Below are 15996 nucleotides of genomic sequence, written 5' to 3'. Positions count from 1 at the left end.
CAATAAAATTTCACCTTAAAATTGACCTTAATGTTTCAAGGATGCCTTCTAATAGACTAGAAGTTCCTGATATACCTGAAGGATTTTAGGGAATAAAAGGATGGGAATAAAAGTCAACATCCAGGAAAACATGAGAGAGAAAAATCAAATTAAAAAACTGATGAATTTTTTTCCAAGATATATTTTCCTCTTAAAATGTAAATTATTAAGTTACTGAAAAATGAGTGAGAAGTTTAGGATAAGCTTTTCACTCATTTTTACACACTAGCCTTAAATCTACCAAAATAATATATATTATTTAAAGAAATATTTTAAGAGAAGGTAACAGCATTTATAGTTACTCAATAAGCAGTCAATTAACTGAATTACATCATGGAAACAGGAAGCACAATGCAATTTTAGTAGCAGAATAAAGTGAATTTCTGCTTTTGGGAGAACTATCACATATACTGTGAGAGAACTGGGATTCAGAGACATCTTTTGAGGCTCCTTTTGACTTTGGGTTTATGTAAGTACTACATGTTCATTACAGCAAATATAATCAAACGGGGTAAATATAATTAATAAAAAGGAGAAAAATTAAATCACATCAATTCATAAAGTCCATTGGTAAACTAACATTCTTCCGGAAATGTTTAGTCACATAAAATATATATAAGAAAAAGGTTCATGCTATACAATGGAATATTATTCAGTCATAAAAAGAATGAAGTCTTACCATTGGCAATGACATGGAAGGAGCTGGAGGATATTATGTTATGCAGAATACGTCAGTCAGAGAAAGACAAATACCATATGATTTCACTCATTATGTGGAATTTTAGAAACCAAAGAAATGAACAAAGGAAGAAAAGAGAGAGGCAAACCAAGACACCGACTCTTAACTCTAGAGAACAAACTGATAGTTACCAGTGGTTGGGGGGGGTGGGTGACATAGGTGATAGGGATGAAGAGTACACTTAACAGAATGAGCCCTGAGCAACGTACAGAGTTATTAAATCACTATATTATATGCCTAAAATTAATATATACTCTATGTTAATTACACTGGAATAAATAAAAATTTAAAGGTTCATGCTAAACATAGCATCCTTTAAGCTGCATCTGTTTATGTTCTCATGATAAATTACTAAAAGTAGAATTTCTAAAGTGAAGGATCTACTTCTTTAGAGCTTCTGATACAGGATACCAATTCTTCTTCCAGAAAGATTGTGTAAATATAAATTCCCACCAGCCGGAGGCAGGCTGGTACACACAGGGCTCAATTCATTTGCATGTTTCTCTTACGCTGTCACCCAGTGAATGTAACTCTTCTCTCTTGGGCTGTCTTTTTGTTCCTATCGCTATCACCTTATGATGACACTGAAAAAAAGTCAATTTTCAATAACACTGCTACCAACACCAATGTTATCTCTATGGCTGCCTACGTTGTTTGACTGGCGGAAATTCTGCCTCCCTATGTGCCCTCCATCCCTCCTTTACCTGCAGACCAGCTGCTTTCCAGAACAAAGAAAGACAGTGACGTGTATGCTGGCAGTATAGGAATAGGGAACAGAGTACTCTGCTTCCCTCACAGAACTGAACCCCAAGGGTAGACAGGGCCAGCTGCCAAGTTCTAGATGTTGAAAATGTAGGTCTCAACATAAGCTACCTTGTGCAGATCAGCTGGTTCTTTCCTAGTCTGACTGCATCCCAGGTTCTGCCATTTAGCTGCCTGTCAACCTTAGGTTTCGGTAATTATTATAAAATTTTCCCCTGTTTTCATAAGTACTTTAATAAAAGATTCACAGGGGATAAATTGAGTCTACAAGCTAGATAAAATTTTAACGAAAAAAAGAAAAGCTTCATACTGAATTTGTTTCATGGCCGGTGCACTGATTTCTTGGCCTCTTGAAAAAGAGCTCAATGTATCAGAACATACTTTAGTACCACCAATTTATTCCAACAGAGATTAGAATAAATTGAGGGATTTGTCAGTCTCTTTAAATACATAGCACACAAAAAAGGTATTACTGAAATGTTAAGCTATTAAAAACAAACAAAAAGTTCAGAGATAAAAATCTAATTTCCTTTCTCATTCACCAGATGAGGAATCTATGTCCCAGTAAAGTAATCTGAACTGTTTAAGATGAGAAAAGAAATAAGCAGCAGAGCTCCCATCTTCTCCTTCAAAATGTAATCTCTTCCCACACTGAAGGGCACTTAGTGTCTGAAAGTCAAAATGCTCTTTCCAGAACATTATGAAATATTGATATTGATATTTTAAATTTTATCATACACAGTACAAGTTCAGACAAAATTTTATGTTTAGTAATTCTGTTTAAATTGCTGTTAATGTGCAATTTATTTTATTTTGTAGGTTATCAAATAAAATATAAAACTGTGACTTGGACTGCAAATGTTCAAAGAACAAAGCAGCCAAAGAAGTCAATATGATTGTGTATTTGCAAGTTATTCCTTTATTCATATTCATATTCATGTTGTCTCCCTAATACCTGCTTATAAATTTAATGGTGGCTCTCTCTAGACCTTAAGGAAAATTTCAGAACAAAAACATGCAATTCCATCAGCTTGTTTTTTCCTATAGAAAGACTACTATTATTCAATTTTGTCAGTGTAACACCTCTGCCCTGTTCCAGGAAGGTGCGCACGGAACTCAACCCAAGAAATATAGGTTTGTACCACACTGAGCTCTACATGCTTCAAGGTCCTGTAACGTTGGAGACCTACAGGAGCTGAAAGAAAATGCATTCTTTTGGGGAAGGGAAAACATTTAAGCATATCTGAACTGGGAATATTAAAATACATTTGGATTCATTAGCATATTTTTGTAACAGGTAGAAATAATTGAATTTTTGTGGTGGTAAATTTAAACCACCTTTGGCAATAAAATGATGCCCACAGGCTAGAAAGGCATTTATATCTCACAGGGAAGGGAATACTTTTACTGTAATTGGTTCATATGGTAATGCGATATTCTATATGAAATAGCTTCTATTATACTTACCCTCCTTTCTCTCCTTAGCAAACAAAAGAATTTATATAAAGTATTTTAAATACATTACTCTCAATCGGAAATATTTACATATGAGACTGTTTAGAATTATCCCTAAAATCTCCTTCAACACCTAGTGATTACATGTTGTAGCATTCCCACCCTTTAAAGGCGGAATATAAAAAAATTGTAGCTTGATTTTATAATAAAAAAGATTAATAAAATTTTTATCATTGCCCTTAAAAACTCTTCTTTAAAATTTGACACACTGAGCATGACTGACATGCAATCAAGTAAAAACAAAATATGCAATTGGTTTTAAACTTTAAATAGTGGCTTTAGAACTATAAATTTGGGACGATAAGAAGAAACACACATTTCAATTTTTCTCCCAAATTTCCATGTTTAAAAAAAGAATTACGATTTCATTTATTGCCTTGGGCAATTTTGGAAATGGCAGGTTTCTAAATATATAACACCTAAAGATATGTGAGTCGTATAGGTGACTTGCTTTAAAACTATATTAAGTTTAAGACTGTTATCATTAACAGGATTGCTGACTTTAAAAAAGAGCTGGTCCAGATTCTCAAAGGAGTCTCCTGCTTCACATCAGTAATCCATTCTGAAAACTGGACTTATGAGAAAATGTATCAGGGACCATCCTATTTCCCTTCAGTTTGGACGAGAAAAATTATAACGTGTTGCACATCAATCTCAAACTACCAACCAATTTCTTAAAATCAAACTAAAATACAGCAAAATGCCTGCATATAAGTAGTAAATTATTATGTTTGTATGTTAAACGTGTTTCCTAATCACCAAACAGTTAATATGACTGTTCACCGATCGGTTGCTTTGTAGCAGTGTTAGACAGAGCCTCCCAGATGCCAGCAACATCCAGAATGCTTTCTGGCTGATGCTAGGAGCCATATCTTTCAAAATATTTACATGGGACTCTGACAACCTCATCATTTCATTTGCAACATAACTCAAGACTATTTCCATACATTGTTTTGTTAAAAATTAAGTTTTGGAAGGACATAAATATAAACTTTTTCTATAACACATATCAAGTGAAGAAATACATATATATATCCCATGAAGTTGGATGTTACAAGCTAACCTGTCAAACATCAGTCCAGACATTTTCAGCCACAAGGAACAGAAGCCTATCTAAAAATGGCTTAAATTTTAATGAGGGAATTTACTATCTCACCTTGGAAGGAGTCCAGAGGTTGACAGATGCCAGGCTCGTAAATGTATCAGTTCAACAGTGTCATCATGGACCAAATTGCTTTCTCATTTTACTCTGCCATCTTCAAAACGTTATCTCTGTCTTTAGTCACCTCCCCTCAGCAAAGGTGGACGCATTGTACGCAACCTCATCAGGCATTTCATCCAGAGAAAACAGCTGCCAGGGCAAGAGGCGGCTTTCTCTCCATTATCTGCCTCTGAGCCACTCAGCCGAACTTCCTTCACATCCAATCAGGCAGAATTGCCACGGGTGCCCATTTCGAAACTAAGTGCCGGCAAGGTAAGATTGGGCCACCCTGACTGGCTAAGACAAACTAGAACCGAGCTCCCAGGGCTGGGAATAAAGCCAGTCTCTCCTGAAACACATGGTCATGGAGATCAAATGAATACTTACTCAGAAGAGTGGAAGAAGAGGGAATGAATCTGGAAGAGGCATCCCTGCTCATTTTGTGTTACTATAATTAACTAAAATTAGTATAATTTAAGTCCAGGTGATAGGTGACGTAAGTTCAACAAAGATCCATTTCCACTGGAAAAACGCCTTAATAGGAGACATTACCAAGTTTTCTAACCAAGTACTAAGTGATCCAGAAGTCATTTTAAAAACTGTCGCCAATATGTAGATTGAGGATGTGCTTTATGGAACTGATTGTGCTATTAGGTAAGACACACAGCACACAAGATAGGTCTAGAAGGAGGTTACAATCCAAGTGGTAAAACATAAAAATAAAAATTTAAATAACATTACAGAAGAATGATAGAAGAACTACTGTAAGAACACTGACAGGTCCATATACAAGCAAACCAAGAGTAAACTATCATTGCTAATTACATATTTAATATAACAAGTAAAAGAGTTCTCCAGTCACGGTTTGGGATCTGTACATCTCTATTATCATCTGCATGCTTTTAGTTTTTCTAACAGCAAAACCAATTGCAGTATCATGTCCCAAATGTACCACTGGAAAAATATGCATGTATACACTGACAAGACAGAGAAACACCAACACATGAATGAGCTGTCCCTAATGGTACAAGTCATTCTATCGAACACCCGATGTTCAATAGTATTGTTTTGAGATGTTATTTAATTTTTATTTTTATCTTAATTTTTATTTTAGTAAGTCTAGACACTTAGAGACACTTAACCTCCTTAGAGATACTGCCTTGTCTACATATCTCACATTATAGTAATTATTCCTTAATTTCCTTTTAGCTGCTAAAAGTCATTCTGTTTTCTGAAGCCAAGCTAGTTCAAGTGGCCAATGAGATGTGACACACCTCTGACAATGACTGTGCTAACTCTGACCTTAAAATAAAAATACCCTAAGATCACACAGCCCAAGGGGCTAGTTAATATCTGGATACATAGCAACATCTAGAAATGGGATTCTTTAACCTCTTTAGGGTCACAGACCTTTGAGAATCTGAGGAAATGCAAGGAACCTTCTCCTCAGAAAAATGCAAATACAAAATTTTGCCTATAATCTCAGGAGGTTTATAGACCACTCTACTCAGCTCCCCAGTCATCATGGCTAAGAACTCCTGACATAGGGAGACCAACAGGGACAATGGCTGGTTATCACAGTTACTAAACTCTTTCCACCAATCCATCAACAAACTATTTTAAGGGTTCGTTTTCCTTCGGTGCTGCCAAGCATATTTTCACCTTGTACATCAGGAAATAATTGATGCCAGAAATAAAAATAAATCATTCCTAAGTTTAGAACTGAGTGATTTGACTTAGAATATTGAAAAATTTCAGAACGATGGCTCCTTTAAGTCATTTATACCATAATGTAAGGTTTTAGTATATATAATTCTCATTAAAAACATGACTAATGTATATCTCTGTATATATATATATACATAGTATGTATGTACGTATAATCATAAAAGTGTGACTTTTTAATGAAAAATTGTAGGATGTTTATAATTTAACTAATAACCACGGTGTAGCAGAAATTCTTTTTTTAGAATTCAGTATAGTTGACACACAGTGTTGTATTAGTTTCAGGTGTGCAATATAGCAAGTTAACAGTTCCATATATTACTCAGTGCTCATCAAGATAAGTGTACTCCTTTTTTTTTTTTTGACTTTTATTTATTTGACAGAGAGAGAGAGCACAAGTTGGCAGAGAGGCAGGTAGAGACAGAGGGGGTAAGCAGGCACCCTGCTAAGCAGAGCCCAATGCGGGGCTCAATCCCAGGACCCTGAGACCATGACCTGAGCCGAAGGCAGAGGCTTAACCCACTGAGCCACCCAAGTGCCCTGAGGTAAGTGTACTCTTAATCCCTGTCAACTACCTCACCCAACCCCTGACCCACCTCCTCTCTTGTAACCATCAGTTTGTTCTCTATAGAGTTAAAAGTCTGATTTTTGGTTTGTTCTTTTTGCTTTGTTCGTTTGCTTTGTTTCTTAATTTCACACAAGTGAGATCATATGGTATTTGTCTTTCTCTGACTTATTTCACTTGGCTTTATACCCTCTCGATCTACCCATGTGTTGCAAATTGCAAGATTTCATATTTATGACTGAGTAATATTCCAGTGTATATGTGTGTGTGTACCCCACATCTTTATCAATGGACATAGTTCCATAATTTGGCTATTGTAAATAATGCTGCAATGAACATAGGGGCACATATATCCCTTTGAATTAGTGTTTTCCTATTCTTTGGATAAATACCCAGTAGTGGAATTACTGGATCATGTGTTCTATTTTTAATTTTTTGAGGAATCTCCATACCGTTTCGCACAGTGGCTGTCCCCATTTCCCTTCCCGCCAGTGGTGCACAAGTGCTCCCCTTCCCTCAACATTCTTGCTAACACGTGTTCTTGTCTTTTTGATCTTCGCCATTCTGACAGATGCAAAGTGATAACTCATTGTGGATTTGATTTGCATTTCCCTTATTAGTAGGAGCATCATTTCATGTGTCTGTTGGCCATCTGTATATTTTCTTTGAAAAAAATGTCTATTCAGGACCTCTGCCCATTTTTTAAATTGGATTATTTGATTTTTTGGTTTTGGGTTATATAAGTTCTTTGCATATTTTGAATAGTAACCCCTTATCAGATATACCACTTGGAAACATCTTCTGCCATTCAGTAGGTTGCCTTGTTTTGGTTTCCTTTGCTGTCCAAAATCTTTTTATTGCGGCATGGTCCTAACAGTTTATTTTTGCTTTTGTTTCCCTTGCCTGAGGAAGACATCTAGAAAGAAGTCACTACAGCTGATGTCAGAGAAATTACTTCCTATGTTCTTTTCTAGGAGTTTTATAGTTTTAGGTCTCTATTTAGGTCTTTAATCTACTTTTTTTAACAAAAGATTTTATTTATTTATTTGACAGACAGAGATCACAACTAGGCAGAGTGGGAAGTGGGGGGTGGGGGGTGGGAAGCAGGCTCCCCGCTGAGCAGAGAGCCCAATGCAGGGCTGGATCCCAGGACCCTGAGATCACGACCTGAGCAGAAAGCAGAGGCTTTAACCCACTGAGCCACCCAGGCGCCCCAGGTCTTTAATCCACTGTGAGTTTATTTTTTTGTAGGGTGTCCAAAAGTGGTCCTCTTTTGTTCTTTTGTATGTAGCCATCCAGTTTCCCCAGCACCATTTGTTGAAGAGACTTTCTTTCCCCCATTGTATATTCTTGTCTCTTTTGTCATAGAAAAGTCCGATGTGTTGCTTTTTAAAAAAATGCTTATTCTCAGGCTAGAGCTCCAAAGATTCTGTTTCACTAAGCAGGGGTCAGGCCCAGGAATCTGCAGCCTTTTCAACAAAGAGCAGAGCACCTGTGACAGAGGGGGTGCACTGGAAAGTTCAACTAGTGATCACTCGAATAAGAAAAAACTCCATCACACAAATTTTAGATGTTTTTCTTGTGGATGACTTTATTAGATAATGCTATACTGAGGTGACACTCTAATTCTATGATGACAGACTAAAGGAAGAAGATACGTTTTTTAGAAATTCACATTTATGAAGATTAATGTGCTACCCTTGTAAGAATCGTTCCTTTCATAACATGCTTTGGTTGCATTCAAAGGAAAAAAATAGATGCTGAGTAAGACAACCACTAAAATATGAAAGGATACGGTCATATTATTCAGATTACCAGAAAGCCAACACTTAGGTCTTCTGACCCTACCTGAATTGCCAGTACAAAGTACCGTGCTTATAGTGTACATTTTACTTTGTCATCCTCATTTTTATTTCCTCAATAGAATGAAAGAAAATATAAAATTTTAAGCTCAAATATAAAAACTACTCATCACAATGTTAGTTAAATAGTCTCAAATGTGGAAGATATAGGATCATGAAAGCCTCCAACAAAATACTAGAGGAAACTCATTTATGAAATATGGTGTCGCGTGCTTCAATTGCTTCCCTACTGATATTGCCTAAGTAAGTGCCCTCCGGGAAACAGCAGCAGAGTAAACCAGTCACTGACCGCCCACCCCCCCAATAGCTACAGGAAAAATATGGCTGCCCGAAGGTTTTAATTCAAAGAAAAAGCTCTTCTGAAGATCTTACAGGTGTTAATCCATCACACAGATGTACTCTGGCTAAAGACGAAAAGGGTTATAGGCCACTTGGAATTCACATTTGTGTAATTAGTTTAATAAAAAGTTTCTCAGCTGCTCCACTGATTAAAAAAAAAAAAGATTTAAGTTTCCAAATATATTAAGAAACTTCAAGCTTTCTGCTTTTTACCTGGTGTTTGAAAGGATGTGTGTTTAACCTAGAAATGTTGTGGTTTTGTTTGCTTGTTGTTTATTTGTTTATGGCTTAACTACAGTAGAAGAGAAACCGTAAGTCTATATTTTTATGAGGTCCTTTCCAAAGTGTTTGCTGGTGTATGAGCACTAAATCACAGAAAAAAGAATAGCCATGGTGCTGGGCTCTGCATGCACACTCGAACTGTCTGGAGAACACTGAAAGAAAAAAAAAATTCCTGTCTGTGTCGAATCCCAGGTCTCTCTAGCCAGAATATATGGATTCTGGAGGTCCCAGCACCAGCGTCTTTTCAAAGTGCTCTCTAATGCACAGGAGGGTTAGAACCAGGGAGGCAAAGAAAAAGATCATCCAACTGACATCACTGAGTCCCAGGATGAATGACTGACTTGCTCACAATTAAGTGTATGAAAAGTGTATGAAACAGCAGGCTCAGTTCTGCTTCTCAGTATGGTCCACACCTCTCCTTTGCCCCATGATGTTCCTTCTAACCTGCTCAGTCCAGGAGACAAGACAGGGGGTACGCCCTACACGGGACAGACGTGCCTCAACACTTCCAACTCCAAAGTGTCGCTAGATGAACGGGTAAACTAGAATTAGGAGCCAATGAATGTGAAAGTCCTATTAATTCTATCCATAGTGGGAAAATAAACAAGTGCATGATGAAGTTAGTTGAAAAATCCTGGCACACTTGCTTTAGAACTGAAAGGTCAGAGTAAAAATACAAAGATTGCTAAGTAAAGTAATTGCAATTTGAGTTTTTCTGGATATCACAATACATGGGTAAAGAGATACGAATAGGGTCAGTTGCTTTTTTAATCCATCAACACTCTATTTTTTAAAAAGATTTGGTATACTTCTGTTCTAAGAAAAGGGAGTAAAAATAGAAAGCACACACTAAAAGTATGCTTAGTTTTTATCTTTGTTGTTTTAATTAAAGCCTTTGGTCCTAGAGAGACTCAAAGTGACTTACAGTCCCTCATCTCTTAGAATGTAAATTAGTCTTGTACACAGCCAAATTTCCACTTTTAAATAAAGAAAGGAGCACAGAGATAAAGAGATTACCAAAAATTCCCATATAAAAATGGAATGGTTTAACTGGAGTGTGTACAGACGGTTTGAATCATTCTGAGGATGAGGATCTTAAAAAATAAGCCATTACGTTTCAAAATCTGATCTATCATTTCAACTGGAAAACAGAAGGTGAGACTAAGTTACATATTTCAATATTAATACTTCAAAGATGATGAAATCCAAGCCACTGAATTACTAAACTCTGATTCTCGATTCAGTTTTACGAAAGAACTAGCTTATTGGGAACTATGGGTCCCCGTGCCCTACTTTAAGAAGCACCTGCAAATTCTGAAAGCTGTGATGAACGTCGCCTCTACCATAACCTAAGCCCTTCCATCTTCAGGGCAGTCCTTGCCCTATTTCATTCTGCCAGGTCCAAAGCCCTATTCAATATCTGGTCAACCATGTCAGCGAACATAACAAGAGTAATCTAAATTAATCCTTTTCATCTTACATTCTGTGGGGTTTTCTTGTTGCTTTTATTTTTCCTTCTTCTTGCCATAACATAATAAGCTAATTCATGCCTTTGTCTTAGTTTTGGAAGGAATTATATGCCAACGTCTAGGCAACAGATACCCTTTTCCTTAATTTAAAATAACTACGAGGTTGCACACTACAGTAGTAAATTTGTAATCAACTTAAAGATAATGTCTTAAAAGTACAATTAAACATGTCATAACACAAGAAAACCCTGGTAATTACAAATAGTTACCACGCTCTCTGGGGTTTTAAACACTAGTATAAAACTAAGAAAAATCGCCACCCAGTGATGCAAATGAAAACTGCAATTTGTTTTTGTGTAAAACGCGTACCCTGGAGGATTACTTCAACTTCATTACTGAATGAAGGGATAGCTATTACCTTCTTATGTGAATGGGAACTGGTTACAAGGGAAAGGATGTTTTTCTACAAGGCTTCCCCCCACCCCCACCCCATCCTTATTCAACACGCTCGACATTTCACAAAGGCTGAAAGCTTTGGAAACCTTAACAGGGAAAAAGCCTTCTGTCCAAAAGTGAGCTAATTGTATACCAACATCCCAGCTATTCCTATTATCATCAAAGTACCTAGGCTGTGCCTGAACCCTGAGTTTCAAGCCGCGGGATGTTGACTTCAGCAACTCAACAATGCCATCTAATCTTTGGGACCCAAAACCTCTTTGTGTTAAATAAGCAGGAAGAATTGCCTAGAGTAAAAGGTACTCTGGAGGGGGAAAAAAGAGATAATTCATACCTTTCACAACATAATTTACTGACCATTTTAGAAACATACAATGATAACCTCACAAATTCTGTAGAATCCATATCAAGAAGAAGTTGTTATCATAAATATAATTGTGTTTCTAAGTCTTTATTTAGTTGTATCACTTCCAAAACACAACAGAACCCATTATATACATTTATTTTCCTGCAGTGTATCTATTGCACATGAGGGCAAAGAAAGTTATGTGGATATATGATGACCAAAATATATGTGTGCAATATGGAGCATGTTAGTAAGAGCATTTCATATCTACCATTTGACCTATTCGGCATTTTCCCAAATATTTTACACAGTATGCACTGAGACTAAAGTGGGTATTACATTTGTCAGTATGTTATCACATGATAAAAAGGAACAACTTAGCAGAACAAGTCAGCTTTAAAAAAAGAGGTTACCACTTTTAAAGTGGTAACCCCTTTAAAAACCATTTTTAAAGACAGCTTATTATATGCCTAATAATCTGTCCTGACTTTTACCAGTCAAATCAATTAAGTCCCTGACTGTCAGTGCATTTTTTTACTAACTAAATAATGTATACTATCTTCCAACCTCAACCTCATTAAGATTACTGTTGTCTGATATAGTTAAAAATATTTAGACTATTATACATTACATATTACATACCAAAAGGTTTAAGGTAGCCAAAATCATAGCCCAACTTTATAAACAACCAACACTTTTATTTAAAAATGAAACCAAAGAAACACAACACTTTCTCTTTGAAAAAGTAAGGAACACAATGTAAAATTTTTTTTGAAGGGCTTAAAATGTCACTGATGTCTTAAAATTTAAAAAGATATTATGACATTAAAAAAAAAAAAAAAAAGATGGGTAGCTTAGTGGTTAAGAGGATTAGGCTCCAAAGTCAGATTGCCTGGACTCCTTCCAGATTGGCTACACATTAGCTGGAAGAACTCAGAGAAGTTAAGTTCTCACCTGTACGTGGACATAATACTACCATTTCACTGACAGGGCTGTTCTAAGCACTTTACACATGGTAACCCACTTAATCCTCTCCATAACCCTATGGGGTTGGTATTATTTTTGTGCTCATTTTCTAAATGCCCTCCCACCCCCGGAGGTTATATAACTTGCCCAAAATGGTGGGGGGTGGCATATACACTATTCCAAAATATGCCACTCTGGCATAAGGACTGTTCTGAGCTGAAGGCTCTTGAAAAAGAGCAGGTGCAAGAAGGGCTTTCTGGCCTTCCCTTTCCTTCCTAAAAGCAGGAGATAAAGTCCCCTAGAGAAGATGCCAGGAGGAAAGAAGTACTCCTATCAGCAGAGGTGGAGAACTGAGGCCAAGAGAACTCTGTACAAACAGACCCTGTTAAAATAACTCTTATATTCCTTTTGTCTCCCCACATTCTTTACTCTTCCATAAGGGCCTCTTTGTTTAACCTGGTATATAAGCACATAGGTTTTGCCATTTCTTTGGTCTTCATTTTCCTGGGGTGGGAGGAGCTTCCATGTACATGGAAAAATCTGCATGCTTCCCTCCTGTCATTGCGTCCTATGTGTTTGTATTTCCTAGGCCCAGGCAGAGACCTTAGGAGGAGTGAGAAGTTCTGCCTCCCTTAAAACAGAGACTCTGGCAAGTTGGAGAGCCAGGGTACTGAGCCAACAGGTCTGGCTCGAGTCAGGATTCTTATCTGCGCTTCCCCACAGTGCCTCTGAGGTGTTCCTGAGAAAGAAGGGAGGTGGTGTGATCAATGAGAAGAGAAAGGAGACACAGGAAGAGAGAGCTGATGCTGATGCTGGCTGATACCACCACAACTTCAGGAGAGTAACTAAGCTCACAGAACAGTAGGTAGATGCAAAGATTTTTCACGGAAAGTGGCGAAGGGGTAAAGCTTTGTACCTGGAGGGAAACAGGGCTAAACAGAGACAAGCATCAACACTCATGGAAGCAGATGGGCGAGAAAGTCTCAGCAGACATCTATGGGACTTGTGTGACTTGGGTCATCTGAAAGAGGGAGTACCACCAGCTGCATTTCAAATTATATCACTGAGGTAGAACGACGACAGAAGTGACACCATGGTTGCTGCGGGGGAGGTACCGTGCAGGGACAGAACCTACCCGACTCCTTCCGAGATGGTCCTGGGAAAATGCCCTTAAAGTACAGCATGTTGGCTTTTGGGAAAATGTACCCTTAGAGCTTAGGTATATCAGATGGCACAGCTGGAACATGAGAGCAGATCAGAGTCATGTAGTGCTGGAAGTTTCCTCGTGAATTAGCAAATCTGCAAGTTTCTGTATCTTCTGAGGCTCAGCTAAAGACAGTGTCTTAAACCAGAGTCTTTTCTAGAAGAGGAAAGGTCCACAGCAAATAAGCTTCACCCACTGAGGTAGAATCGCCTGGAAACTGTGCCCCTATTGGTCTAGCTAGCGAAAGTGAAGCATCTACATGTTTCAAGCCACCAGACACTGGAGACTTCAGAAAGAGCAGCAGCTGGAGTGTTTTGGCCTGTGGTTAAAAATTAGCCCTAAAGTGCTGCTAAGCGTGGGCCAGAGAGCCAGAGAGGTGAAGAAGATGTATAAAGAGTTGCCGAGGCCCAGCATTAGAAACTGCCCATGCTCTCAAAGATGTCTGTGCGCATCTCTCACAGCCTTTAGATGGCTATTTGATTACAAAAATAATAATGTTGATTTCAAATCATGAAACAACAGAAAGTAGCAAAGTTCTCCACATATGTGTTCAGACTACAGAAAAATAAAGAATTGAGCTGGGAACATCAGGCTTTGTTGAAGCAAATTTTGAGAGATAAATTTCTTGTGAAAGGCCTAAAGAAGAGACCAGAGGCATCCTTGAGGTTCAGTAGTGAAGCTAATTCAGGAGGTAAAAGGGAAGCAATGCTGGCAGATTTCAAGGAACGGAAGTTGGGACTGACGGAGCCAGTTCTGACCAGGAAGCCATGGCATAAACTCCTGATGTGGTAAGAAGGGCCAGATAAATAGGCGTGTGCATGGCACCCCAGTTTATACCTATCAGAAAGTTCCCCAGAAAAACCACTGACCCTGGTCAAACAATGCCTCACTATTTTGCCTGAGGTGGAGGAGATCTGGGCAGAGAGAAAAGAAATCTGACCACCAGGGCTATTGCCCCGTCCCAGGACAATATAAGGCAATTCAGAGAAAGTGCCAGAAGGGAAAGGGCATCTGCCAGCACTGTGTATTCTGGCCTGCCAGAACTCGACTGTGGAAAAGATGGGATAGTCTAAGGTAATATTTAGCCACAAGAAAAACTATAATCTGGTCTCCCAGAGATTAAGGCCTAGCAATGGAAGAGGGCCAGATGGGCAAAACCATTGTGTCATTTCTGTGAGAGACCAGATCCTAAAGAGAAGGGCTGAAGAGGCAGAGACCCACCCACGTACACTTCTAAAAGTATGGGAAAAGAGGCACAGCAGGAAACCTGGCTCTGAGAGGGCCTAAACTGAAAATTCAGGATGACCCTTAAATCCAAGGAGCCATCTTCCACTTCTCAAAGACATACAGAACATTTGCCAATGCAAGGGGACTCTGGTCTGACAGGACCAAGATAAAGACTGTTAAGAGGTAGGAAACTAGAATCTAGAAAGGGAGACACCTGAGAAACATCCCAGGGAGCAAATGCCCTATGAATTCATGCACAACTTCTTGAGGAAGGAGCTGAATTTGGCAGGAGGAAGTCCAGAGTGGAAGAGGATGCCTGCTACGTGGGAACATTGGGTTTTGGCTCACCACCCTCTGGGGAGAGAATTTCTGGGAAGAACTATACAAAGACTGCAAATCTCCTCCTCAGGGGGAAAGACATAGTGACATGAAGGAAATGTTTTTTTTCAGAATTCCCTTTGGAAAGAGCATAGTATTTGTTTGAAAGAACTTTTTTTTTTTTTTTTAAGCCACCAAAATCATAATAAGTGCAGGTATCAGTTTTATAACAGAAAATAAACCAGTCTTAACAAACACAGAGAAGACACAATTTAACATATTTAAAAAGTATACTTCATCCAGTAAATTATTTATTGGATGTCTAATTTAATTTCAGATGCTAATTTAAGAAGCAAGGTTTGGTGCTATTTATAAAACAGAACTTGAATCTACCAAGGATCCTTCAAGACTTCTGGTTTTTCACAATTAAAAAGGTTGACCAGCTTATCATGTAGGAAAAAAAGGGATGATTTTTCACATTTAATTTGAAGGATACAGCCAAAGTAATATATAAGAAGTGTATGACTTGATGACAATATTCTAAGTGATTGATGACCTTTATTTTTATAGATTTCATATACATAAATGAATTCTAGAATTAGAAGGAACTAATTTAAAAAATCAATCACATAATTTCCAAGTAATCTTTTAAAGAAAAAATTCTTCAGCTAATTATGATTATTTCTTAAAAAGACTCACCTAAAAGGACAAATCCATCTGCTTCTGTCTCTGGTGTGGAAGGCTTTTTAGATTCTGGAGATTTTCTGAAGAAGGGAAACATTGCGGCTATCTGAAACAGAAACACTATATAATGTCAAGTTCAGAGGAAGATATAAAAAAGCCTTACCATTTTTAGTAAAAAGCCAAACACAGAGATAACACTATAATTACTTTTAGGAATTCTATTACCAGACTTAAGAACATAAGCCCCCTCCAGGTGTCAGAAGACAAACCCAGAAATTAAGGGGCAAAGACTTCCAG

The 15996-nt window shown here is 37.8% G+C and overlaps 1 protein-coding gene across 2 annotated transcripts in view; it reads right to left on the bottom strand.

Annotated features, from left to right (window-relative positions):
• Positions 1–15996, bottom strand: part of UMAD1 (UBAP1-MVB12-associated (UMA) domain containing 1) — a 218385-nt gene that overhangs the window by 171511 nt on the left and 30878 nt on the right. For both annotated transcript variants that reach the window (XM_013064164.2, XM_013064166.2), the window contains exon 2: positions 15715–15805. In XM_013064164.2, coding sequence (XP_012919618.1) covers positions 15715–15805 — 91 coding nt within the window. The remainder of the gene's footprint in view (positions 1–15714; positions 15806–15996) is intronic.

Source organism: Mustela putorius, unplaced genomic scaffold (assembly GCF_011764305.1).
Source record: "Mustela putorius furo isolate JIRA1106 unplaced genomic scaffold, ASM1176430v1.1 tig00003845_pilon_pilon_pilon, whole genome shotgun sequence".
Classification (NCBI taxonomy): Eukaryota; Metazoa; Chordata; class Mammalia; order Carnivora; family Mustelidae; genus Mustela; species Mustela putorius.
This window is presented reverse-complemented; position numbering and strand designations above follow the sequence as displayed.